Source organism: Sorex araneus, chromosome 5 (assembly GCF_027595985.1).
Source record: "Sorex araneus isolate mSorAra2 chromosome 5, mSorAra2.pri, whole genome shotgun sequence".
NCBI lineage: Eukaryota > Metazoa > Chordata > Mammalia > Eulipotyphla > Soricidae > Sorex > Sorex araneus.
Genome location: NC_073306.1, coordinates 195,709,249 through 195,736,563, shown reverse-complemented (window position 1 = coordinate 195,736,563; position 27,315 = coordinate 195,709,249). Strand labels below are relative to the sequence as shown.

Genomic DNA, 27,315 nt, shown 5'->3' with positions numbered 1-27,315 from the left:
AAGAAGCAGACAGGAAAAAATACCCTCCTGACTTCAGTCTTGTTTCTACCTCTATTTAATTGGAAAACAAAAAAAAAACTTATTTCATTTTTCTTATGCAAGTGAATACAGGACTTTACTTACATACTAATAAAAGAGAACCACAAAAACCACTGTGATCTTAGCTTTAGAATATGTAGTCCTTTTCACACATAAACCACTGATTACATTTTATTCAGTTATAGTGGAAAATGTATAAGCAAATAAAAATGGTTCCTGGAAGAAGACAACATTATATTGGACATATTCACAAAAACATTAAGTGATACAGAAGCAAGAAATTGCCAAGTCACATAACATATTATACAAAACATTGTATATATGTATGTATATTCGGGGAAAACATCCACAGATTTTATTAGGCCTTTAAAGTTGGCCACGATGCATGTAAGTTTAAAAAACATTACTCTATGAACTGGGAGACAGGACTCAAAGTGAAGAAGCTCACATTTAGCCTTGCAAGACCTTGAGTGCTGAGTTCCACCCCTAGGCGACTTCCAGAGCACTGTTGGGTATATTCCTACTGGTCCCTGAGCACTGCAGAATCAGGCCAGCATTGGTTGGCCTTGCACTGGCAAGTATGGCACCGGGTGCCAGCAAGCAATAAAGTGGGGAGGGGCCTATAATTTTATTAAATTAAAAAGAAGTATTTCATCAATTTGCTCGAGCGGGCACCAGTAACATCTCCATTGTGAGAATTGTTGTTACTGTTTTTGGCATATCAAATATGCCATGGGGAGCTTGCCAGGCTCTGCCATGTGGGTGGGATATTCTCAGTAGTTTGCTGGGCTCTCCGAGAGGGATGGAGGAATTGAACCTGGGTTGGCCACGTGCAAGGCAAATGCCCTACCCGCTGTGCTATTGCTCCAGTCCAAACACTCTCTATTCCCCATTACTGCCACACACAAAAAGAAGTATTAATGTACAGCTATGATGACCAAGATAATTCTGTCCTCAAAATATGCATTCCCTTTAACATGTCAACCATACTATAATTTTCATCTTCTAACAAGAAAAATCATGCATGTAAATCATGACTGATTTAATTCATCAGCAAATGGCCTCCAATATAAGAAAAGATGAATAATATTGCAATTATTTCTATTCCTCAGCTTTAATTGATATCTCATAGCCATTGCTCATAACTAATCTCTTTTATTTAAATCTACGTAGTCTTCCCCATCTCTGCTAATAGCAACTTCATACTTTTAAAATCTAAGAACAGAAAAGTCATGTCTATGTTAATTCATCTCTTTCTCACAAGCAACATCTTTATAGTGAACAATTTACATCAAAATACATCTCAAGGGGCTGAAGCGATAGCACAGCGAGTCAGGGTGTTTGCCTTGCACGCAGTCGACCCGGGTTTGATTTCCAGTGTCCCATATGGTCCCCTCAGCACCGCCAGGTGTATAATTCCTGAGTGCGGAGCCAGGAGTAACCCCTGTGCGTCACAGGGTGTGACCCCAAAAAGCAAAAAAGAAAAAAAATATACATCCCAAATCAGAGCTCATCTCATCAATAACCACTGTTGCCAACTTCGTTCAAGTTACCCCTTTCTTCTCAGGATTTAATATAGCATAGTATCTCATTGCTTCTTTTCCTTATTCTTTATAGGTAATTCTCACTTTATGCATTTATTTATATATATGTATATTTAAATACACATGCTTATTTTCTATAGAAAATTATAATAAAACATAAATGATTAAAGCAGTGTAAATATAGTCTTAGACATCATTTGTGTCTGCTAAAACTCTCATAATACAATAAATGTCATGACTTTCTAGTACAAATACATTGCAGCTTCCCTTATTCATACCAACAGTGTTAACGTGGGGGGCTAGTAAAATACTAAGCTAAAATTATAATGAATCTGGCAATCTGAAATTAGAAGAAAAATTAATTTGAAGATCTGGCCTTAGAAGTCAACAAAAAAAATGCTTTTCACTACAGAAATTAGATTTAATATAACTACAAAAGGATAAGTGCTAAAAAAAGGATAAGTGCTAAAATGAATGCAAAATATCTCCTCAAATAGAAGGTGAAGGTGAAGATAAAACTAGACTATAAAAATGTCAACGTCATGAATGATGGGTAAAGAGAAACACAATGATAATGTTCAGAATGGATATATAAAGAGGGGGAAATAATATGGAGGAGTTAAGGTCTAATGTTGCAGAGACTTAACAAAGGATGAAGACTTAGAAAAATTACAGTCAATTTCTTTATTTTCTCTTTGTAACTTTAACATATTTGAGAAAGTCTTCAAAGAGTGAATCTACAATTCATTCAGTTGAGAAATGAGAGTGAAAATATCTGAACAGCAATTTCAGACTTTTCCCAAGAGATACAATAATAAATGTATAGGTTAGGTTAAGCTATATGACCACTATAAGGTCAAAGAAAATCATTTAGCATTCGTGAAGACCTCCGAGGCATTTACAGTGGATGAGAAAGACTCTAGCTATGAGTATGTAAAAAAAAATGGAACTATTAGAAAAACACAAAAATGGAAAGAGGAAGATAAAAGACAGAAAAATCCAAGGGTATAATTGTGTTTGTTCACTTAAAGAAGAAAAACTTCCAGGAGGAAGAGTATTTATTGTTCTGCAAAGGACAAAATAGGCATGAAATGTCTTGAATCAAACAAGAAAAAAATAATAGACCAAGATAGAGGTAGAGTTCAACTGAAGATACAACAGGCTCAAAAGAATTTTAGTGAATTGGATGAATGAAACCCCTCATCAACATCTGTAATATTTGATGTTCTCAAGTATCACTGTATCACTGTCATCGATTTGCTTGAGCGGGCACCAGTCATGTCTCCATTGTGAGACTTGTTGTTACTATTTTTGGCATATCGAATATGCCACGGGTAGCTTGCCAGACTTTGCCATGCAGATGGGATACTCTCGGTAGCTTGCCGGGCTCTCGAGGGGGGGGCGGAGGAATCGAACCTGGGTCGGCCGCATGCAAGGCAAATACCCTACCAGCTCTGCTATTGCTCCAGCCCGAAGTTCTGAAGTATACCTATCAATTTACAAATTAATTTTACTCTAGGTATATAGGATAAACTTAGATTTAAAATATTTATTATTTACCTTAAATTCAAATATAAGGGGAATTTTTGGGGGCAAAATTCTAAATTTTTAAAAAACTTAGATATATAGGCCACTAGAGATAATGATATCTGAAAAATAGAAAACTGTGACCAAAAGAAAAGAGCAAGTGCTTTGAGCCTTGGTTACATGCATAAAAGTAAGGGAGCAATAAGGAAGAACAAAATTATTTGGGGGGAGCCACACCTGGTGACCCTCGGAGCTTAATCCAGGCTCTGTATTCAAGGACCATTACTGTGGGTTCAGTGTACCATAGGAGGTGTCAGGAATTGAACCCAGGCTGGCCCTACCCATTGTACTCACGAAACAATATTTTGAAGTTTTGCTTTGGTCCCAAAAAACAGTATTTTCCTTGGAAAAAATAAAATATGTCCACTTAAATATTAACGAATAATATAAAGCAGAATATAAGGGTGTTTAACTGATAGGTTGTAGACAGGGGTTAATCAACTTAATTAAACAAAAAAAACACAATAAAAATTAAGTATTGATCAGCTTGTGTAGCATGCTCAGGTTCACAAGACAGAGGAGAAAAAGATATGGGACGTGGAAATCAAAAGAAGGATGGTGGAGTAACAAAAGCCAACAGATAAAGCAATGAAAGTGAAAAAGTTTCGATCTGTATTCCTTCTATTTTTGGCAGAAACAACGAGGTAAAGCATGAGATAGACACCATGAACAAAGATGCTGGTTTAGAACATATAGCGCTTAATTCACTTACTCCTATGGTCTTTCATCAAAGCTTAAGGAAAGCCTACTTTAAAAGTAAAAGTTGTGAAAAGTAAAACAGGACAGCAATAGATGGGCAAAGCAGATGGCTTGCATAAATAGGTAGTGAGAAAAAGATTAAAGAAGATGAAATCAAGTTGCTAAGAGTCTTACTAGAAATCAATCTCATGAAAACAATTTCAATTAATTCTTTAAAAATTCAGTCAAGAAAATGATGCCAGCTATGTTGAGTTATAATTATTTGTAAATCTTAAGAATCAAACATATGTCATAGAATTCATTTAAAATTTTAAATTGAGTAGCATTCTTCCAAAACAAAAAAGTGGGGGGTTATTGTGAAAATGTTGGCAGTCATTGAAGTTAAATGATGGGTACGCTGATAATTATTGCACTATTTTATCTTTCATTTAATGTTCGAAACTCCATGATATTTTAAAAGTAGGAACATTTAATCTTTGAGGTGATTTAAGAAAAGAATGACTTTGTTCTTGACTTCTTCAATGGGAGAAAAATCAAATGGATGCTACACACAAGATTAATATGACATTCCACTTCCAATGAAAATCACCCACAGGGCACATTGAGTCAAAGCAGTTTTACTTTCATGTCTGACTGTCAAGAAGAATTTATGAGGCCATTATGGTTTTTAGTCCCATGATCAGCAGCATCTCAAAGCAGAAATAATTTGTTTCACCCTGCGTCATGCGCTGGGGGAGAAGGCAGCTGGAATAGAGAGGGATTACTAAGTCAATGATGGTTGGAGGGATCTTTCGGGACAGGAGATGTGTGCTGAAAGTAGATAAAGGACCAAACGTGATGGCCTCTCAGTAATTTCCAAAAGTAGAGAGAGAGTGTATGGGGGAAACTGTCGGCCATAGAGGCAGGGAGAGGGTTGGGATGGGGGTGGGGGTGATACTGGGGACATTGCTGGTGGAGAAGGTGCACTTGTGGAGATGGGTTTTCAATCATGTATGATTGAAACTCAAATATAAGAGCTTTGTAACTGTATCTCACGGTGATTCCATCCATAAAATAAAAGAAACAAATAATAATTTGCTTCACTAGGTAACATAAAGGATTAGAGCAATAGCACAGCGGGTAGGGCGCCTTGCACATGGCCGACCCGGATTTGATTCCTCTGTCCCTCTCGGAGAGGCCAACAAGCTATTGAGAGTATTCCACCCGCATGGCAGAGCCTGGCTAGATACTTGTGGTGTATTTGATATGCCAAAAGTAGTAACAACAGATCTCACAATGGAGATGTTACTGGTGCCCGCTCGAGCAAATCGATGAACAACAGGATGACAGTGACAGTGACAGGTAACATAAGAAGAAAAATGAAAGATTTAACATTGCTCTCCTTAGCAATCAAATAGTAAGATATGTACTTTTGTAAAACATTTAAAAATGAGAATGCCAGTGCCGGGTGGACGGTGGGGGCAACTGAGCTCCAGTGACCAATCCTGGGCCTCACATATGCATGGCATGTGCTCTGTCACGCGTCCACACCCCTACCTCCCACATTCTCAGTGGGTTTTTAATAGCCATCTATAGGCTGTATGTAGACAAGGGTGACACATTTAGAGTTCTGAGGAGGCCGAAATATAGACTGAGCTTGCATTTATCAAACAAACTTTCTTTGACTTTTGCTGAATTAAAATATATGCAACACGTTAAAGTCAGAAAAACTGGGTGGGGGGGATGAGGAGGGGACCACAGGGGCCAGAGAATACAGTGGGTAAGGTGTTTTCCTTGCAGGTGGCAAGCACAAGCCCCAGAGCCAGGAGTGATCCCAGAGCACAGCCAGGGTAGTTTCCCGTCCCAAAGCCCTGACCCCCCCTCCCCTCCCTAGACAGAATCCTCACTGAATGCCAGAGAGCCAATTTCCTAGTGGAAAGCTGAGGGAACCCCTCTGACACATTCTAAAAGGCCTAAGGTGTCCATCAGCCCTCTGAAGAGAGAACTAGTTGGATTAAAAAAAAAAAAAGGATTTTCCTAAAATCAGAAAGCTGAGGCTTTAACCAAGATGCTGAGGACTTTCTGGAATGATGGAACTAGGTCCTCAATCTTGTTTTATGTAGTAGTTACATGGGAGCTTAAAACTGTCTAGAGTGAATACAAGAACTGTGCATTCTAATTTAAAAAATGGAAACTGATCTTTTGTGAAAAATATTAACTAGGGGAAAGGTAGTGGGAAGTGGGCAAGTGGGTAGGGTGCTTGCCTTATATGTAGCCAATCAGGGTTCAATTCCCAACATCACATACAGCCCCACAAGCCCTGTCAGGAGTGATCCCTGAGCACAGAACCAAGAGTAAGTCCTGAACACCACTGGGTATGGCACAAAAACCAATAAATGAACAGAAAAAATGCTATCTGGATGCATTCAATTATGTCCTCTAAAGAGACTGACATTAGATTTTAAAATCTGTTCTCTTGGTCTGTAGGCTGGTAAGGGGAAAGTCACATACTCTATGGGAAATATGTTATTAATTTCAAAGTTTTATGGGGACATTTTATTTTTTTATTTTTTATTTTTTTGCTTTTTGGGTCACACCTGGCAATGCACAGGGGTTACTCCTGGCTTTGTACTCAGGAATTACTCCTGGCAGTGCTCAAGGGACCATATGGGATGCTGGGAATCAAACCCGGGCAAGGCAAACACCCTACCTGCTGTGCTATAGTTCCAGCCCCTTATGGGGACATTTTAAAGAACTTCATTTGCAGATTGAAGGGATATCTTAAGAAATCTACATGAAAACCGATGAACATGCAGAGAAACAACAATGAAGTGATGCCAACATAAGTGGAAATGAGAAGCTTGTCATTTTATCTTGAGATAAGGTTATTCTAGAGTTCTAATCTCTGCCTACACATTCTAATGACCATGTCCCCCACCCCCTGCTCTTTTACCCAGAAAACACAATCCTGCTACTAAGAACAAAGCTTGTCTTCATGCTAATGAGGTTGAAGGGGAAAGGCCTTCCTTCCTCTGAAAGAATGTTCTCAGGGATGCTCAAAGGTTGCATGTCACTTTTTTTTTCATGATTTAATTATGCCTAAAAGGGAAAGAAGAAAATGAAGTAGCCCTGGTGACTGTCCAAATAGGACAGATTCAGAACATCAGAAAAGGCAGATACAGAACTCAGTGACCTTTGAGTGGCTGGTACCTCCACCAGCCTGAGTTATGAAGTAACTTCATAACTTATGAAAGTTATGAAGCCTTATGAAAGGATACTAATACTTGATTAGAATGCTTATTCTACCTAGCTTTAATTGAGAGACATATTTATGAAAGTCAATAAGCTGTCTTGACTGTATGTCAATTTGATCCTATGGTACCATTGAGGCAGATATTAACAGGATCACTATTTCACAAATGAGAAACTGAGAAAGTTCCACTGTCTGATAAGGAATAGTGTTCTGCATTTGATAACGCCATATGATAAGAACTCACTCTCTTTAAAGCCTTTGACATGGGACATATTAGTTTCCCGGAAAACAGATATGGGAATTACAAAATCCCAAGTTTAAATAGTAATTTTACTATATACCGGTGATTTAAAAGCAATTAAACTTTATCTGTAAAATAGGTAACATAACAATACAAAGTTATGGTAAGGATTATGGACAAATAACATAAAAAGTTTAAGAGAAAATAAATGGTACTAATTACTGATAATAATAAAGTTTATTATCTCTTTAACATTTAGAACTAGATCATCTACCTATATACACTGTGTGATATGTATTTTGTGCAGATCTTGTGTGTATTATAGGGAGTCTGCATGGATAGAAAAAGACATGAAGAGTAGAATAAAAATTTCCTTTGTAATTATACACATGCATATATATATATTTGTTTGAATTTTTCTCTAAAGGAATATAGAAATTACACTTAAATTAAGGTGTGATTACATAAGGGAGTTTTTATGGATAGAAAAAGATATGAAGAGTAAAATAAAAATTTCCTTTTGCAATTATACATATGCTATATATATATTTGTCTGAATGTTTCTTGAGAGGTAATAAATATAGAAATTACACTTAAATTAAGGTGTGATTAGTGCACACATGAAGTACTGTTGCCTGAAATACAAAACACTCAGAGAAACTGAAAGAGTAAATATTTGAATTTGAAAACTTTAAAACACTAATTTGTAATAGCATATCACAAATCTTGGAACCACTCAGACACAGTTTAATCCTTGCTTTCACTAGCCTAAGTATTTACCTTCTGATGTCTCAGTTATTATACTCTTATAAATTGAACAAAATTATGCCTAGCTAATAATTAAGTTATGCTAATGATTAAAACACATAGTGAAATTTATAATAAGGACAATCTATGTAAAACATCTGATCTCTATCAGAGGCTATAAAATACAATAGTTAAATTGCCATCCAAGTATTCTTTTCTCATCATCCAGCAAGAAGTAACCATAGCTTCCATTTGTTTCCAGGGGGCTAAGTGACATTATATTCTAATTTTATTTCATTTACTGAAGTCTCCACAACTGGCCCAAAGATAGAACTTAGAAATTCACTAATTATAAGTCTCTCATTGATCAGTTATAAAAACAATCAAGTTAGGAAGCAAACTTAAAAAAAAATCTGTCCAAGGGAGTGTTTTATTACTGTTCATTTAAATCAACAGTCTAGTATACATTTCAATTTTTTAATATTTTAATTAAAATTATTTAAAATACAGCAGGAAGTATTTTCTATGTATTTCAGTCAAACCTGTTTGGAAGTAAGCATATGATTCAAAGATTGAAAATCCCTTCTTAAAATGTGGCCTTTAAATATTTATGAATACATATATATCTTTTTTTCACACACATAGTCAGGGAAATGTAGATAAATTAAATAAGAAGGAAATAAAGAAGCAAAGTTTGAGGAAAGTCAGAGAAAAACATTAATAGTACGGAGAGAAGTCAAAAGAGCCAAAAGAACATGAAAACAAAGTGAAACAGGGTCAAGTGAGAGTTGTCCAAGAAAGATACAAAGCATCATTTTTGAAAGGGATGCTGTGGGTACTCATTATATAATATAATATCTGTAGAAGTAGTCTGGTTTCCTGAGAGATGGGCACTCTGTCAACACCAAGTATTATGGCTTCTGTCTTTATAACTGAGAGATTGATATTCTTTGGTAAGATTCCATATCCAGTGTAGAAGGAACACAATTAGAAGTCTGAAACAGCACTTTCCCCTTTTTGACCAACACAAAAGTCCTCTTCCAGTGTGTGACTTTCCATGCAAAATAGCTCATTTTTTAAAGCTTAGCTCCACTTTCTTAAAGATCCTTGGTTACAAGTCATGGGAAAGGATATCATGTGACAGAGGCAGAGTCTTTCTAAGTGACAAGAGAAAGGTCCCGCTACAATTATGCTTAGTGAAAGAAACACAGCCCCATTTGGTAGGATTCTTATACTAGAAATAGAGACCACGCCCTCATTTGTTCAGCTTCTCTACTTTTCCTTGTGAAAATAGTTCAAGGTAACTCAATGGGATATATTAGCTATGCTCCCAAGAATATTTAAAAATTATGCTGGAGAAGTTACTGACTTTAACTTAGAAAGGAAAGAAAAAGAAAAAGAAAGGCAAACTGACTAGGGCAAGAAGTGTTTTTCTGGTCTCTTCACTATTACTGACAATTACATATGTGCTAATGATAAGATTGCCAAAGGGTAGGGGACATCATAGTTTGAATATTATAATTAGAGCACATGAACATTATAATTAGATATCACAGTACAAAGTGGTTTGAAATGTTAAGTCACTTACCATGTCAGCTGAAGAAATACTTGGCAACTCCTCGGGAGCCAATGTGGTATCATTAGGTATTGAGATATTAACTGTAACAAAAAAATTAACATAAAATTAAAATAGCCAAAATGCATAATTAGCAACCTAGATAAATATTTAAGGACAAGGCATTAAAATCTGTTGTAGATTTTCGATAAAACTGCTTTTTTTGAAAGGCACTCCATATATTTGCCTAGTAGAAGAAATGGCTGTTAATAAGCAAGCTGATGATTTTCTCATTTACAGTCAACTCTCACTTATTGAAGTTTTACTAATTAAGAATTAACAGATGTGGAATTTTGGACTCACAAGAAAGTATATCTTTGCAAAAATGTTAGAAGACCAAAATTACTAAATAGTAAAGTATGAATATGATGGGGATAAACAGCTAAATAACTTAAAATAAGTTCATTATTTGGCATCATTTGTAGATTCATTAAGGTGTAACTTGCAAAAGATCCTAATTCATTAAGTCAATCATTCGTCTTCCTATTTATAAGTGTAAAATTAAAATACAGCATTGAAAAAGTGTTTTGTAATTAAACCACTTTTCTTTAGCTGATAAACAATACCATCAAGACATTTTTTTTAGTGAAGCTTTATGTGTTATAAGATAAATTGCTACTCAGATAAAACATGGAAATATTATAAAACACTCATCCCATATACATCTTTGAGGATCACAGAGTTTATTTAACATCCAAATTGTGAATTATTATTTGGTCTACCTCCAGACTCTTAGACTGTTTCTTAAGTTTGCCATGTTCAAAGTAGTATATGTAGGTACTTTAAGAAGAAACAAATAGGTCTATTTGTGGTGTATAGAATAACATCACATGAGGCTGACACCCAAGGACAGTAGATACAAGGGCCAGGAGGATTTCCCCAGAGCTGGAAGCCTGCTTCATGAGCAGAGGGGAGAAGGCAGATGGAATAGAGAAAGGATCACTAAGAAAATGATGGCTGGAGGAATCATTAGGGATGGGAGATGCATGCCGAAAGTAGATAATGGACCAAACATGATGACCTCTCAGTGTCTGTGTTGCAAGCCATAATGCCCAAAAGTAGAGAGAGAGTATGGGGAATATTGTCTGCCACAGAGGCAGGGGAAGGGTGGGAAAGAGGGGGTATACCTGGGATATCGGTGGGGGATTGTGCACTGGTGGAGGAATGGGTGTTTGATCATTGTGAGATTGTAACCCAAACATGAAAGCTTGTAACTATCTCATGGCTACAATAAAACAAAAACAAAAACAAATAGGTCTATTTGACTGCTGAAATTTAGAATATAGTCCATGAAGTAAGAAGAAGAGAGATATTGCCTTGTTCACTGATTTCACTAGAATTTGCACTGCCTGGTACTTAACTAACAGGAAATAAAAAATATTCATTATTAATCCTCCTCTTTTCTTCTTTTTATTAAATCACTGTGAGATACACAGTTACAAGGTTGTTCATGATTGGGTTTTAGTCATACAATGTGCCAACACCTGCGCCAAAACCCGTCCATCAACCAGTGTACGAGTTTCTAGTGTTCCTCCCGCCATCCTTGCCACCCCACTAAAGAAAAGGCTCTTTTCTTCCTCTCTCCTCACTCTTGCCTTCTCTCTCTCTCGTTCCTCATGGCATTATCGTTGGCAATACAGGTACTGAAAGATTATCATGTAGATCCCTTTACCGACTTCCAGCGCTCAGTTCTTGTCCAGAGTGATCCATTCCAGATACCATGGTCAAAGAGTTCTTATCTCTGTCCTAACTTCCCCCACCCCAGGACTAGTGGCATGCCTCCAACCATCGACCAGGCCTCCTGACCCTCATTTCTACTCATTATTTATTTTTTAAAAGAAGGAAATCCTGTCATTTTCAATAATATGGAGGAACCCCAAGGTGATTAGGTTAAGTGAAAAAAAGACAGAAAAAAAACAAATATTACAATATCCCTTACAGGCAGAATGGAATAAAGAGGGAGTAAAGACAGTGCAAACGCGTGGTCTGCTGTTTGCAAGGGGCTGGTGGAGGGAAAAATATGGAGAGGCTGATAGACGACTATAAACTTCCAATAATTAGAGGTCTGAGGAGGATTTAATGTAAAATATGGTGACTAGTAAAATATGGTGACTAGTATTGACGACAAATAACTCTTGTATTTATTTATTTATTTGGGGGAGGAATTGGGCCACTCCTGGCATCACTCAGGGCTGACTCCTGATTCTGTGCTCGGGGCTCCCTTATGGTGGTCCTCGGAGAGACCATATGAGGTGCACATATGGAACTGGGGTTGGCTGCATGCAAGGTAAGTGTTTTACCCACCATATTATCTCCCTGGCCCCAACAATACATGGTTTTCTTTAAGTAAAATTGGCTATGAGAACAGAACATAAGAATGAGGTGATATATATCTATTAACTTGATAGTAGGAATCCTTTTGCAAAGTACATATCAAACCATCAAATTGCATATGCTTTGCTGTATTTTCATTTTATCAATGATTCAATAAAGCTGAAAAATGAAAAATGTCAAAAAAATAGAGAAGGGCTGGAGAGGCAGCTCAATGAGCTGAGCACATGCTGGGAAGGAGGGATGGATTCCATCTCTGACACTGCAGGACCCCCAAGCAGTGCCGAGGGTAACCTCTGAGCATGGGTATCTTCTGAGCAGGAGTATTCCCTGAGCACCATTGCGTTTGACAGCAATACAAATACAACAACAACATTGCACTGTAGCACTGCCATTCCATTGCACAATGATTTGCTCGAGAGGGCACCAGGAACATGTCCATTGTGAGACCTGTTGTTACTGTTTTTGGCATATCAAATATGCCATGGGTAGCTTGCCAGGCTCTCCCATGTGGGTGGGATACTCTCAGTAGCTTGCTGGGCTCTCCTAGAGGGACAGAAGAATCGAACTCGGGTCGGTTGCATGCAAGGCAAATGCCCTACCTGCTGTGTTATCGCTCCAGTCCTACAACAACATTAAATAGGAGAAAAGATTTAGGTTGAATCAGTTTTTCTCAGTTGGCATCCATTTTGATCTTTGAAGGACCTGGGATTGTTAAAATTAGCCACCTACTGGACTTCCACTTTTTATCAGTGAAATAAGAATGCTGAAAAGCGTCTGTTTTCAGGGCCAGAGCAATAGTACAGCAGGTGGGGCATTTGCCTTGCACGTGGCTGACCTGCGTTTGATCCATGGCATCCCATTTGGTCTCTCAAGCACCGCCAGGGGTAATTCCTGAGGGCAGAGCCAGAAGCAGCCCCTGAGCATTGCCTAGTGTGACCCAAAAGCAAAAAAGAATAAATAAAAAATAAATAAAAAAGCATCTGCTTTCTTACTGTCTTTAATTACAGGTTACAAATAGATTCAAATCAGGCTAAAAGATGCTTGACCCAAACAATAACACCAAACATGGATCCAGTCCAAAAGGCAGCAGTTGTCAATACATTATTATTATTGCCAAATTCAGACTGGTATGACTATTTTCCTCTACAAAGGAAAATGCATTAAATGCATTTTCTTGCATTATTTCTCTTGCTCACTTGAAAACAGACCGAAGCGCATGGTTTAGCTATCCACTGAGACTGCTTTACATTTCCTGGGATTCTGAAGCAAAATATGAAAGGTTTCTAGGTTTCCTGAATAGGATTATAGAGTTATTCTGAAACCAAATTTGTATCAAAACTTTGCTCAACTCAGCATTCATTACATTCCTATCCAGTACTTATAATGATCAAAATTTTTGTAAATTGCTTTGATCTTAGTCACTGAGTTCAAGGCGGGAGAGTCACCACCAATGTGGGTGCCGTGGCTCTGAGCCGAAAGGTCTAAGCATCCAAGCATTTGAAGCCAAATAATATGTGAAAAACAGAGACTACTTAGATGGCATGTAGGAAGCTGCTCATCCTGAGTTCAATTCTTATAATATAATTGCAATTTTATAAGCTCCCTGCCACAAAAGTGAAGGTCTTATTGCAATACGCGTCTCTGCATAAAAACAAGGACTAAGGAGTTGAGGGGAAAAGATATTCAAGGTTTCTTTGTGAAATGCATGACAGATAAAGACCAAAAGGAGCTAAAAATAGGATTCCAATCTGAACTTTTAGTAACTGCTCTCAAGTTTCAGATACACATCAAGTTTCTTCATCTAATTTTTTTTCTCATTTCAGTTTTCCTCTGAGACATGTTATTAAAGCATAATTAGTTGTTAAAATCCCAAAGACCATTGTCAAAAGGATCGCAAAAAAGTATAAACTTGCATTATTTATTTAAATAAGCATCTGCTTCAAGAGCAATATTTTGAAAAACATATATAAACAAGCACGTCCGTAAATATGGAGTGGCAGAATATGGTAAAGTTCATACTTTCTGCACATGGAAAGTCAAAACAGAGAAAATGATCACTCTCAGTTGCGAGTCATCTACAAGAGTCATTGGTAATTATTTGAATCTAGACATGTGTGATGTGAATCTTTTGGCAACCAATTATTATTGAATGATGACAACTGGAAAGCTAATACAGTGGAGCAGGGCATTTGCCCTGCACATTGACCTGGATTTGATCTCTGGCACCACAAACAGTTCCCCACACCTTGCCAGAAGTGGTTCCTGAGCACAGAGCCAGGAGTAATCCCTAAGCACTGCTGTGTGTACAGCCCTCCCTTCCCGCCCCTCCCCGCCCCCACAAAAAGCCTTAAACCAATAAACAAAAACAAGAAAACCCCAAGAAGGGTCAGTAAATAGAGAATATGCAATATCTTTAATTAGAATTTTGGAAAGGTCAAACAGAAAAGCCAAAACACACTGTACTTTCTCTTCACTATTTGTTCAGCATCAAGGCTTAGGAAGCAAAGAAACTCTGCGTGAGAAATTCAACTAGTTTAGAATTAGCTCCTTAACTGGGACAGTCTGTGTCCCATACTTGGTTTCAGGGAGTTTCCACAGGTTGTTCGTTTTATGTTACGTGGATTTTCACTTCTTGATCCTCCTTCCCGGGTATCAAATTCAAGCTGATGCTTTGGAACTCAGGAGATAAACATAGTCACTAACGGACATTTAGAAATTTGCTTGTGAGTTTTCCATCGAGACCTGGCTTTTCCTTATGCTTGGAACAGACTGAAGGAGTCAAAAGCACACATATATCCACATGCCATAGCTAGCGTACCTCTTGCACGGGGGATATCAAGAGCACTGCTTGAGGTTGTCCCTCTTTATCTTCTTGGTGACCTGGCACAGGGAACTGCCCCATGACTCTTCGACTTTACACATTAGCAGGAACTGTACCATCAGGAATATGCACAAAAGCGCATTTAAGGCCACAGAGCCAGTAAGAAACATCTGGTCACTGAGACCGATCCATCTGTTTTGACATTCCCCCTGAAGCACAAGGCAGTGAAAGAAACACTAAAGAATCAGGTTTCTTCACCCTCTGAAGCAGTGTCCCTCATTCAACTCACTTGATCTTAAGGAAATTATCTCTCTCCTCTCAACCACAGCTTCCTATTTATGAAATGGAATTTAAAACCCTTCACTACACCATTAGTCTATGCAATGCATAAGACAAGGACCAAATTTTTAGCATCATCATTATCATCATCATCATAATCATCATCATCCTGTTGATCGTCAAATTTCTCGAGCAGTCTCAGTTATGTCTCCATTTTTTCTAGCCCTGAGATTTTAGAAGCCTCTCTTTACTCGTCCTTCCCAATGATGTCACATTGGAGGCTCTTTCAGGGCCTTTTTAGCACAGTGTCTAGTAAAAGGTAAGTTCTAAACAGGTGGCAGCGAATAGTCTTATGAAATGGATAAAGCAGAGTTTCATCCCTGAGAAGAATGTCAATTATCATACAAAGTGTATGTGATTACTAAATATGTACAAGTATTTATATGCTATGATTGACATGCATATAATATCATAAGTAATAAATTATATAATAAGAGATAACATATAAGATTTATATAATTTATAAAGTTTATATAATATAATGTTTACATAGAAATGTAGCTTGTTAATATTTATAATATGTTTATATAATATAATATTTATATAGAAATGTAGCTTATTACAATCCCCTACAAAATGTTTGGCACTTGGCATTTTAATACTTATAATATTCTGAAGCATAACATATATTAAGATAATAGAAAAACTATATAGAAAGAATGGTAATACAATTTTACTCTTCTGACAACCATTTTGAATACTTAGAAACGCATGTTGTGGACAATATAAACATGTGGAAATGGAAATCATGGTTCCTTTCAGCCACTAGACCCGGTCTTACAGCTCCATGTGAGGAATAGCTAATCTTTGACTTACGAGATACTATAGGCAATGATATTCTCTGAGCCAAACAAGGCCTTTACTAATATTAGTCAATCATTATTAAACGTTTCTCCCTGGAACAATTAATGATGAATCAACAAAACATATACCTTTTATTAACAATAAAGCATGGTGTCCATCCCTTTGAGGCAACTTTTTATGTTCCTTTAATTTGTTTATAATTTTTTCCAACACTTCTTTCTCCTCCAGGTACAAAACCAACCTCTGGTCTTTCCAAATTATCATGTGTCCTTGAGCACAGAGTCACTGCACCTTGACACAGTCAGTGAATAAACAGGAGTACCAGGCTGACTGTTTACACCTAGAAATGTAGCTTTAAAGTCTGGATCAACTGAAAGTCTGACCTTGTTCATTAAAAATACAACATTATTTTAAAAAACAAGAGACCTCATGAAAATCAGTTTGTGTGCCATGCAGATATTTTACTTCATTGAAAGTTGCCCAATTCTTCAAAATCAATGAAATACACCTTGAGTACATTTTTTTGTTCATGGCAGGAGAGGAAGGAATACATGAGCAGGAAAAGGAGAGGACTAAAAAGAAAGCAGAAAGTATATGTCCTTGTTTTCTATCACTGTCACTGTCATCCCGTTGCTCATCGATTTGTTCGAGCAGGCACTAGTAACATCTCTCATTGTGAGACTTATTGTTACTGTTTTTGGCATATCCAATACGCCATGGGTAGCTTGCCAGGCTCTGCCATGCGGGCTGGCCGGGATCTCTGAGAGGGGCGGAGGAATTGAACCCGGGTCGGCCGCGTGAAAGGCGAACACCTTGCCGCTGTGCTATCGCTCCAGCCCATGTTCCCTATATACAAAATTTTTAGCACCTATGTTTTTGAATAAATTTAGTTCCTCTTAGTAACTAAATATCTCACTTCTAGGATTTCAAAGTCTTTCCAATGTGACTATGTAAAGAGGACAACACTTTGCAGTCTTGAGATTCAACAAAAGAATACTTAAATTAGGGACTGGAGCAATAGCACAGTGGGTAGGGCGTTTGCCTTGCACACGGCTGACCCAGGTTCGATTCCCAACATCCCATGTAGTCCCCCGAGCACCACTAGGGATAATTCCTGAGTGCAAAGCCAGGAGTATCCCCTGTACATAGCCGGATGTGACCCAAAAAAGCATAAAAACAAAACAAAACAAAAAAACTTATATGAAGCACTGAACTTATCAGTTATTTTAAAACATGGCTTCAACATTCATTTATTTTTTATAAAATGGGGGGTTAGTCTTCCAGCAGAAGCCTGATTCTTTTGAAAATCAAGTATGCTTGATTTTCAAAAGAAGACTTGGATTTTCAAAAGAAGACTTGGAAAAGTCACTGTTTGAATTCCTTTAAAATCATACAACCCAAACATTAAATTGTCTGGGACATCTTTTTTAGAATAAGAAGTGAGAATTCTTTTTCACTTAGATTCTATTAGATAATAATTTTTCAAAAATTTCCATTTAATCCTTATAGTAACCTCTAGGAGCAAATACTATTACTAAAGCAGGTAAGAAATTATGAAACTATAAAACTAAGCAATCAGATAGACAACTGTTAGGTCACTCTGCTTATTAAAGCTAAAGTTCAACCTTGCTTTCCATTACTCCCAAGCACATACTGTTTATGCTTCATCATATTAGCAATTTTCTAAGTTGGGAGATTGGAGTTGAAATAAGATATTGTGAATTGACCTTCACCTGGTCATTTGTCAGGTTTAAGTCTTGTCTTTGTACTGAATCACCTTATGTACCTCTGCTATGTAAACATGAAGACACAGTACAAAGGATAACATCTATTGTTCTTGCTAATTTAATTACTAGCTATCCCATTTCTGAGAAAAGGGAATTTTAGCATAAAAATTATGCATACACCAGATTTCATAGCTAATTTCCCTTGCAGCTTTGTAACTATAGCCAGTAAATGAAATCCTAGGTATATGGTCTGGGTTAGTATGAATTAGGTATATGGTCTGGGTTAGCATTAAATGCATGTGAGAGGGAAGAAGAAAAAGACGTATTGAGAAAAGGAAACTAAGAAAAGTGGGGAAATCTTATGGAAGTGAGATTAATCAGTGAAAGAGGAAGACAGTTGTCATCACAACATACAAACACATACACACAGAAAACCTCTATAATATTATTGAGGCTATGAAGAGAGTTTTCTTAGTGTATAAGTGACCCCTATTTCCTTGCCTGTACAATCATTTCTCTGTTTGCAGGATCACAACTCCATCTGTGCAATTGCTGGTTCATTATTACATACTATCCCAGTGTGTTGAAAAACAATGACATTCGCCAGTTTAAATATTATTGACTCATTGACTAAATTTTTTACTAGCAGAGCATGTTGTGATGAAAGGCCTTCCTTTTGTTATTTTTAGAATACTTATTCTAGTGTAAATGTAACTGTATTATTCTCTCACTATCATTTTTCACTTTGCTAACATGGTGTATCCATGCAGACTGCTATCAGTAAGCATCTAGGTTATGAGATAAATACATAATCATTAATCTTAAGAGGTTTTACAAAATATAAACCATGATAAGAATATACATTTGTGAGGCTGGAAAACAATAGGTCTCACTCCCCTGAATCTGTAAAAGCCTCCAATCATTGGGAGAGACGAGTAAGGAGAAGCTGCTAAAATCCCAGGGCTGAGTGTAATAGAGACGTTACTGGTGCCCGCTCGAGTAAATCAACGAACAATGGAATAACAGTGAGGCTGGAAAAATGGTACAGCAGTCAGGGCACTTGCTTTGCATGCGGCTGACCTGGGTTTGACACTCTGCACCCCATATAGCCCCCAGAACCCACCAAGAGCACAGAGCCAAGCAAGGGTAAGCCTTGAGCACTACTGGGTGTGGTCCCCAAATAAAAACACAACAACAATAATAACAACAAAAATACACTGTCATTTTACAAACCAGAAACAGATTTCATGTCTATTTCATCTCTGCTGGTCTAAATAATCTGTTGCACTCATGTACATATCTCTCATGAGTACCACTCACCCAGAAATACTCTAAGAATAGCCTGTGAGATGAACAGTCTTTTTGCAAAATGGTCCAAATGCCCAACAATGTAGCTTAGCAGGGGATGAAGATTACCTAATGGCTACTTAGTAACCCTCAAGGCTATGCACAAGAGCAGTAATAATAGCAAGTAGCAATAATTTATAAGATGCAATGGCAATTATCATTTATTTTGAAACTATCAGAATATGTACCCAGCACTTCATGTACTTCATTTTCTTCTCTGCAAAGTGATTTTATACAGGGGCTTTATAGGGAATTTTATAGGGGATAATATAATGAAGGTGCGATTATTAATCCCATTTTACAGAAAGTTCAATTAATGTACCTTGGGGATAGGAACTTGCCTAAAGTCACCTTATGGGTATTAACCAAATGAAAAACTGAATATAAGTTTTCTGACTTGAAAGTCCTGCTATATTATTTTATCAGTATCACCTATAAATAGTAGCAATGAAAACATTCTTTTAAGACAACTCCTAGTTGAGCTATTCAGGACTGACTTTCTTCTACGAAAGTGCGCCAAAAGAATTGCTATCAACACTTCATTTTGCACTTGCCACTTGAGAGAATAAAGTGGCAATCCAACCCTTCCTGTCATTTCTCTTTAAAAAAAAAAAAAGAAAAGAAAAGCACAACAACCAAAACAGATGATCTTTCTTTGAAGAAACTCCTAAGCAAAATCTTCATTATATTTAAAAAAAAAACAACACATTTGAGTATGTCTTCCTTGTTTTCATACTGTGTTCTCTGCCAATATCCAATTAAAACAACAGAAGCAATTTTCTATTAGTCTCAAGTGGGCGGGGCTGATGATAGATCTTTTTGGTGACAGGTGTGCTGACAAAGCCCTCACCTGGCTTCATGAATCGCTCAAACCTCAGAACAGCTGAGTAGTATTTTTGTTTTCTCTTCTTTTGTTTTGCTTGAGGAAATCTTAGTGTATGATTACTCAGACTTATTAACAATAAGTTAGGTGACTTACCGAACAAGTGACCCTACAGATTTTTCTATTATATGTAAATAAAAATACATGCACATAATAGAAATAAAAAACAAAGCTCAAAATCCTACAGTTAAATATGTCTATTATTCACTTCTTAGAAGTTATTTCCTTGGGAATCCTAGAGTTTATGATTACAAAGGGCCTTACCAACTTTCTTAAAAGGAGCTCTATTTCATCGGATCATGTAACATTTGCATTTATCTGAGGAGGGATTCAAGGCTATTCACTTATTTGAATGATAATATTTATGATGTATTGAGTGATTATTTTTCTCCAAGTAATTTATAAATTATGATGATACTTTAAATGTCCATATTTAAACAATAATGGTCTTTATTTTGTTTGCTGGTACAGGGATCATGCCCGTTGTTGCTGAGAGCCTGATTCACTTCAGGTGAATGTGGGGTTCACCAGGGCCTTCCCCTGACTTAATGTCTTTGTGGGTCCCTGCAGTGTCAGGTAACAAACACAGGCAACAACATATGTACCAGGCACATCCTTTACCATGTAAGCCATTTATCTCTACAACCGGCAATAATAAGCTTTGAGGACTTTGTGTCATACCTGTGTGTCCGAACCTTTTTATTTCTACCATGTTCCTCTCACTGTTTTGTTCTTAATTATTGGTTTCATTTTAGTATGTTTTGAACTCTTTAAAGGAGACTGAAAGTCCATGAGTACAAAGTCCAACAAAGTCCTATCTTTTCATGTTACTAACTGACCCAAATAAAGGATATCACTGTATCACTGTCATCCCATTGTTCATTGATTTGCTCGAGTGGGCAACAGTAACATCTCCATTCTTTCCTGTCACCTGTCACGTGTGAGTGTAGCCTGGTGGCATACTAGGGGACCTTTCAGGGTCAGAGGAATGAGGACCATCGTTGTTACTGTTTTGGGCATATCGAGTATGCCACGGGTAGCTTGCCATATATCCAAAAGATAATATACTATTATCTTTTCTCTCACTATTAAACATGTCACTCCCCTTCTTAAACTTCACCAAACTGGTGGAGAAAAAAAGCAGATATGTCCAAATTTGTGAGAATAATTTGGTAGAGTCAGCCACAAGCATAAAAGTTCTTCAGAGAATCTTGCTTAGATCTTCATAACCATTTTGCATTCTAGGCTACAATAGGACCATGCATGCTTACTTTAAACATTAAATATTTTTACCTCCTCAGAATTATTAAGTAAAAACAGATATTATTGAGCTAGGGATGTAGACCAGTGATGGGGTACAAACTCTGCATGCATGAGGTCTAAGGTTTGTACTGAGAACCACAAACAAAGCAGACATTGGCTTCCTGTGTTCACAGTAGTATTATTTACAATGGCCCAAACGTGGAATCAGAAAAACCCAATGACAGACTGGATAAAGAAGATGTGGTATGTATAGTTAATGGAATACTATTCTACCATTAAAAATGAAATTGCACCTTTGAATAGAGCCTGAAGGGATGATGCTAACTGAAATAAGTAAGGAAATGAAAGATATCTGTGGGTGGCCTTAGTATATGGAGCACTGGAATAACTGTGAAACAGAGTTGGCAGAAACAAAGTGAAACTCAAGCTGGAGAGAGAGAATTCAGTGGTAAAGCCCTTGCCCTGTGTGCAGCTGACACGGGTAGTATCACCAGAGCAGCACTTACTCTCTTGAGCACTGCCAGGAATGATTCCTGAGCTCAAAGACAGGCCATGAGAACTCCCAGGTGTGCCCTCAACAAACAAAAGCAGGAAAAAAGTAAGACAAGATTCCTCTAGCACAGCGGTAGGGAGTAATTGTCCCATAGGCCTTATACGGTCCAAGAAATCATGTGACCTGGCCCTAGTATAAAACGGCACAGATACTCTATGCATCTCTTGGCTCCCTGTCTGTGCTGTCTGGCCACAAATGATGCTGTAACATCCTTACCAGTAAAAGGGTTCCCGACCTCAGCATAAGGGAGCAGTGAAATACAATGCAGGAAATTCAGAGGACCAGGTCGGCCTGGCCTTTCTATCTGTTAACCTATGTACGTACCCGCTTTTCTCATCTCTCAGGGAAGATAAAGAATAACAAACATACACAGCATATCTTGGCAACTAGAAACTTGAGTTCATTTTAAAGCATTCAACTAATTGTATTCGTATTTCGAAGTTCCTGGTTTCACCGACCTGAACCACATACCTAAGACACCTCAGGCAGAACACAGGTTTTTCTGAAGAAAACCTCTCCTGAGCATTCCATGCTGAAAGCTTGCCCTGCCCTTGCAAACATACACGAAAGGCACGATGTCCTCACCTGGGTCAGGGGGCAGACAGGCACAGGAAAAGTGAGTATTATAGCCCACTTTGAAGTCGGAATTGATGGGGTAGTAATCTGCTAACTTGATCATTTTCTTGAAAGCGTCGTAGATAAAAATAAAGCTGATCAGAGAAGAGAAACCCTCCTCCGTAAAGCGAGTGAAGTATTGAACAAGGAAGCTGGCGTCAGTGGCCACCAAAATGAGACACAGGAAGGCTGACCACAGGCCAATCCAAAGGCGAAACTCCAAATAGTCAAAATTATTGTCCCTGGAAATAAGAAAAAAAAAAACGGCATTTAGACTCCTTCCTAGAAAACAGAAAAATATGAAATTATCAACTGTCTGTGATATTATTGCTAAAAACACAAGACTGCTTTTAGACATTAGTAAGAATGCATTCTTATTTTATCCAGAAAAGTATTTAAGCATCTGGCATTAGTCTAGTAATACAATGTCACCATAAACATTGTAGTAATACAATGTTTTACCAGTAATGCATTGTATTACTAGTAACATCTAGTAATACAATGTTACCATAAACACAAGAATTTTTTTAAAAGAAAATCAAAGTCATACTCACTTTAGGTAAGTAACATTAATATTCTCATTCAAAAAATGTGTTCCCTATCTTCATGGAATTTTCAGAGCAAACAGTTTGAAAGACTTAAACTGCTAACACAAAATATGTGCTCAGTAAATGTTTGAACTTTATTGGTTAATAAAGACTCTAAGATAAATATGTTCTATGTGCCCAGGTCAGTACCAGATATGGAGTGAGATAAGTTGACAATTATAATCACAGTATAAATGAGGGCCGGAGCGATAGCACAGGTGATAGGATGCTTACCTTGCATGCTGCCAACCAGGGTTCGATCCCCACCACCCCCATACAGTTCCCCAAGCACTACCAAGAATGATCCCTAAGCACAGAGCCAGAACACCACGGGGTGTGACCCCAAAACAAAACAAACAAATTTTAGAATTAAAAAAATACCTAGTGATATCAATATGATTACACACATCACTGAATGAATGTATCTGACTAGAGCAAGAACTTGCAGAAAAAAAAAAAAACATTCAAAATATGCAAATAGAAACGTTCCAGGCACACCAGGGAGGGTCAAGCCAGAGAGGAAAGGTCTGCAGCTTAACACTGAACTGTAAACTGCAAGTCTTAGAATAGACTGCCCCCACCTAAGTAACCATTGTTTTGTTTTTAATGTGCTTTCCATTTCTTACAAATTAATTCTAGATTCATAAGGAGGAAAATCGGTGGAGTTATGACCTTTTACCATTTCACTGACTTTTTAAAACTTATGTGGTGATTATTTTAGTATTTCATAGTATTCCCATTTTTTTGTATGAGGCAAATTAAAAATTTAAGGATCATGAATGCTTGATGTTCTATAGCCATGCATTTTAGAAAATGAGTTTCTGTTAACTGTTAGCAACATATTTTAACACTTTTCTAATACATTTATTTATCACTATCAACCTAGTCTAAACCAGTCAAAAGTAATTGCCTGATTATCAGAAGAACATCCTCATCGATATCATATTCATATCCATGCCTACCCTGTTAAACCATTTTCATATCATAGCCAAAGTGATCTTTTTAGATGCAAATCAGAAATCTCTGTTTAAAAACTTTAGAAAGCTTCCCACTGCTTTTAGAATACATTGAAATCCTCATAGAACACAATATTTGGCGCCCAATAAAGAAATGCTGAATGAATTAATGCACGCCTGCCTTCTAAATTTGGCTGAAAGTCACTGGCATTGGCCAGAATAAATAGTTTGTGAGCTATCACACATAACCAAAGTTTTATATTTAGAATTAAAGTTTCTTAGATACTGTGGTGATTCTATATAAATTTGGCTTGGCTGTAGGGTGTCATACATTTGGTCATACATTACGACGGGTATTTCTCAGGGTGTTTGGGTTCTAGTTCAGAATTAAACAGGCAGAGTTTGAGTAAAGCAGAGAGTTGGCAGTAACTCGGATGAACCTCACCCAATCAGTGTGAATCCTAACTAGGACACAAAGCCTGGCATCCCCCAAGCAAGTGAAAATTCCCCAGCAGACTGTCTTTAGACTCTGTAACATCAGTTGAGAGACAGCCTTTGAACTTATACCGAGAACCAGTTGTCTTTGGTCTTTAGCCTGATATTTTCAGATTTCTTGTTTGCCAGGCTTTATAGCAATATGAGCAAATTCTTATAATAGATCTATTTATATACACACACCCTAACAGTTCTGATCCTTTATAGAGTCCCAATATTCATTAGTATTGACTAATGAGTCAAATATGGCTCATTTTATAAAGCCCAAAGCTATGGCGCTTCCATCATTTTCCATTGCCAGGGATATCAGGGAAGAACTGGACTGAAACAAATCTCTGTATTCCAGATGTTCCTTTTAAAAATTACCCATAGTTCCCCTATCTGTATTTTTAAACTAATAACAAGATGGGCCTCCGTATTCTCTGGATTCCCTGGAGTCCTGCTAAAGTCACCTAGTTCCCTCTGACATCTACTGTCTAATTCTAAGCATGTTTCATGTTTCATGAGCATAGCTTTTCACAGGAAAAGCTACGGTATAGGAATTTTGAGGAATTTACATTATTACACAGTGATTCATTCTCAGATCCAGAGCTCAGAAACATGACTTTATTGCTACTGAGTAAAAGGACTACTTGAGCAAAAACTTAAAATGAAAGTTTTAAGCAATTACCTGGTGATTTAAAATAATGACCTTGTTTTGCTTTTTCAACAAGGTGAAAGGTAGTGTGATCTTGATTTGTTCACTCTGGAACTGGGTGTTGAAAGTTGGTAAAGGGATATACATGATAACCTTTCAGTATCTGTATTGCAAAGCCTAATGTCCAAAAGAAGAGAGAGAGGGGGAGAAAGAGAGAGAGAGAGAGAGAGAGAGAGAGACGTGTGCCTGCCATAGAGGATGGGGGGGGTCAGGAGAGAAACGGGAGACATGTGATAGCAAAGGTACACTGGTGAAAGGATGGATGGTGAAACATTATATGACTGGAGTCCAATCATGAACAGCTTTGTAATTGTGTATCTCACCACGATTCAATTTAAAAAAAATAAATATATTTAAGTAATAAAATAATTAATGAGTAAAATTCTAAAATAATATTTTAAAGATAAAAAAGCAAGAAGACAAAGCTAAGTTATTTACATAATTGTCTATAAGAGAGGGTGAGAAACAACTTCATTAACTAGCCAATCATTAAGAACACTGTCAATCTGAGTACAAGGGGAAAAGTGTATTTTCTGAGATTCTCAACAATACGCCAAATTAGTAACTCTAAAATATTTAAATACTGGCGGGTAGCTTTATAAAAACAACCCAAATAAAATCATTAAAACCAATGTCACTTCATTATGGAAGTGATGTTTACAACAGCAAGAAGAAAAGAATAAAGAAATAGGAGATTTTTAAAAAATGATCAACAGTAATGACTATAAGAAAATGATAGTCAATACCACTACCAGTATCCTTGATGCCATGCTTAAGTAGGAATTAAGGTACAAAAAGTTACAGGAAATTATATCACAGATTAAAAAAATTTCTTTGGTGAATAAAAAGGAGAAAATGCATTTGATTCACAGTGTTTCTAGATATTTTGAGCTGTAGGATAAAACCAATAATACAGATAAACTGAAGAAATTACATTTGAAGCATGCTACAGAACGTATAGTTCAGCTACTGACAGATAGAAGCTCTCAACAAAATTATATGAATAAACCCAGAAACACAATTGAAGAAAATAGTAACTCAAAGGTATATAAGTAAATTTTCCAAGTTATATATAAAAGAAACCATTAAACAACCAAATGATAATTAGACAGCCTAAAGTCTAAGTTTAATTATGAAGCTTCTGTACAACTTTGAATCACTGTAATCACTGTAATTCCGTGGGTCATCAATTTGCTTAATTGGGCACCAGTAATGTCTCTATTCATCCTAGCCCTGAGATTTAGCAGCTTCTCTTTGCTCGTTCTTCCCAGCGGTGCCGCATTTGAGGCTCTTTCAGGGTAAGGGGAATGAGACCCATCATTGTTACTGTATTTGGCATATCAAATACGCCATGGAGAGCTTGCCAGGCTCTGCCATGCGGCCAGGATGCTCCCTATCTTGCCAGGTTCTCTGAGAGGGAGAACTGGGCTATAAGAGGTCTAGTTCTAGTCTAGGAAGCTAGAAGAAGCTAGAAAAGGCTTCCGGGAATGCTGTTTTATAGTCTCTGGATCTTCGCCATGGGGGGGTGGTGTATCTCAGCCCCTGGTCCCGTATACCTGGGTTCCTCTGCCAGTTCCTTCATGCATGAGCTTGTCTGAACATGTGGAGAGGGGCCTTGAGCATGGTTGTGGCTGGGTTTCGGAGGTGTTGGAATGCCGGGGCTCTGCTCGGGGCAGGGATGGAAACTCAATCCGCACCCCACCCCGCCCCCTGCTACGAGGGGCCCTGATGAAACAGCCAGGCGCAGCCAGGCATAGTCTCTTGCATTTGTATCATAGGTTTTGAAAAACTGATTTTTAACCTTTTAACCTAAGGTGATCGAAATATTCTATTATTTTGGTGGTTCTAGGGTTCTCCTAAGCAGTGCTCAGGAAGTGGGGGAGCGGTGTGGGGGAGGACATAGTAGGCAGAGGGGAGTTGAAGAGGTGACCCTGGAGATTCTTGGGCCAACCAGGTCTACAGTTCAAGGCCAAGGATGTGGAGTTGCTCCTGGATGAAACCTAAGAAATCCAGGCCGTGCTGGGGGCCTCCACAGCACCCAGGTGATGTGGGGGATGGAGCCTAGCTAGACAAAAGCATGCTACACTTAATCCCTAATTTCCGTACTCTCTCCAGCTCCCTGTGTTTCAAATAAATATCCACAACTTTGAATACAATTGCAAAACATCATTCAAATTCCTCAGTCAAGGA

General features: G+C 37.6%; 1 protein-coding gene across 4 annotated transcripts in view; it reads right to left on the bottom strand.

Moving 5' to 3' along the window:
* The window catches only part of SLC4A4 (solute carrier family 4 member 4), a 389,797-nt gene that overhangs the window by 66,157 nt on the left and 296,325 nt on the right, over window positions 1-27,315 (bottom strand). For all 4 annotated transcript variants that reach the window (XM_055140936.1, XM_004617877.2, XM_004617876.2 and 1 more), the window contains 2 exons: window positions 22,361-22,632; window positions 9,678-9,748 (listed from right to left, as the gene is read on the bottom strand). In XM_055140936.1, the coding sequence (XP_054996911.1) occupies window positions 9,678-9,748; window positions 22,361-22,632 (343 nt within the window). The remainder of the gene's footprint in view (window positions 1-9,677; window positions 9,749-22,360; window positions 22,633-27,315) is intronic.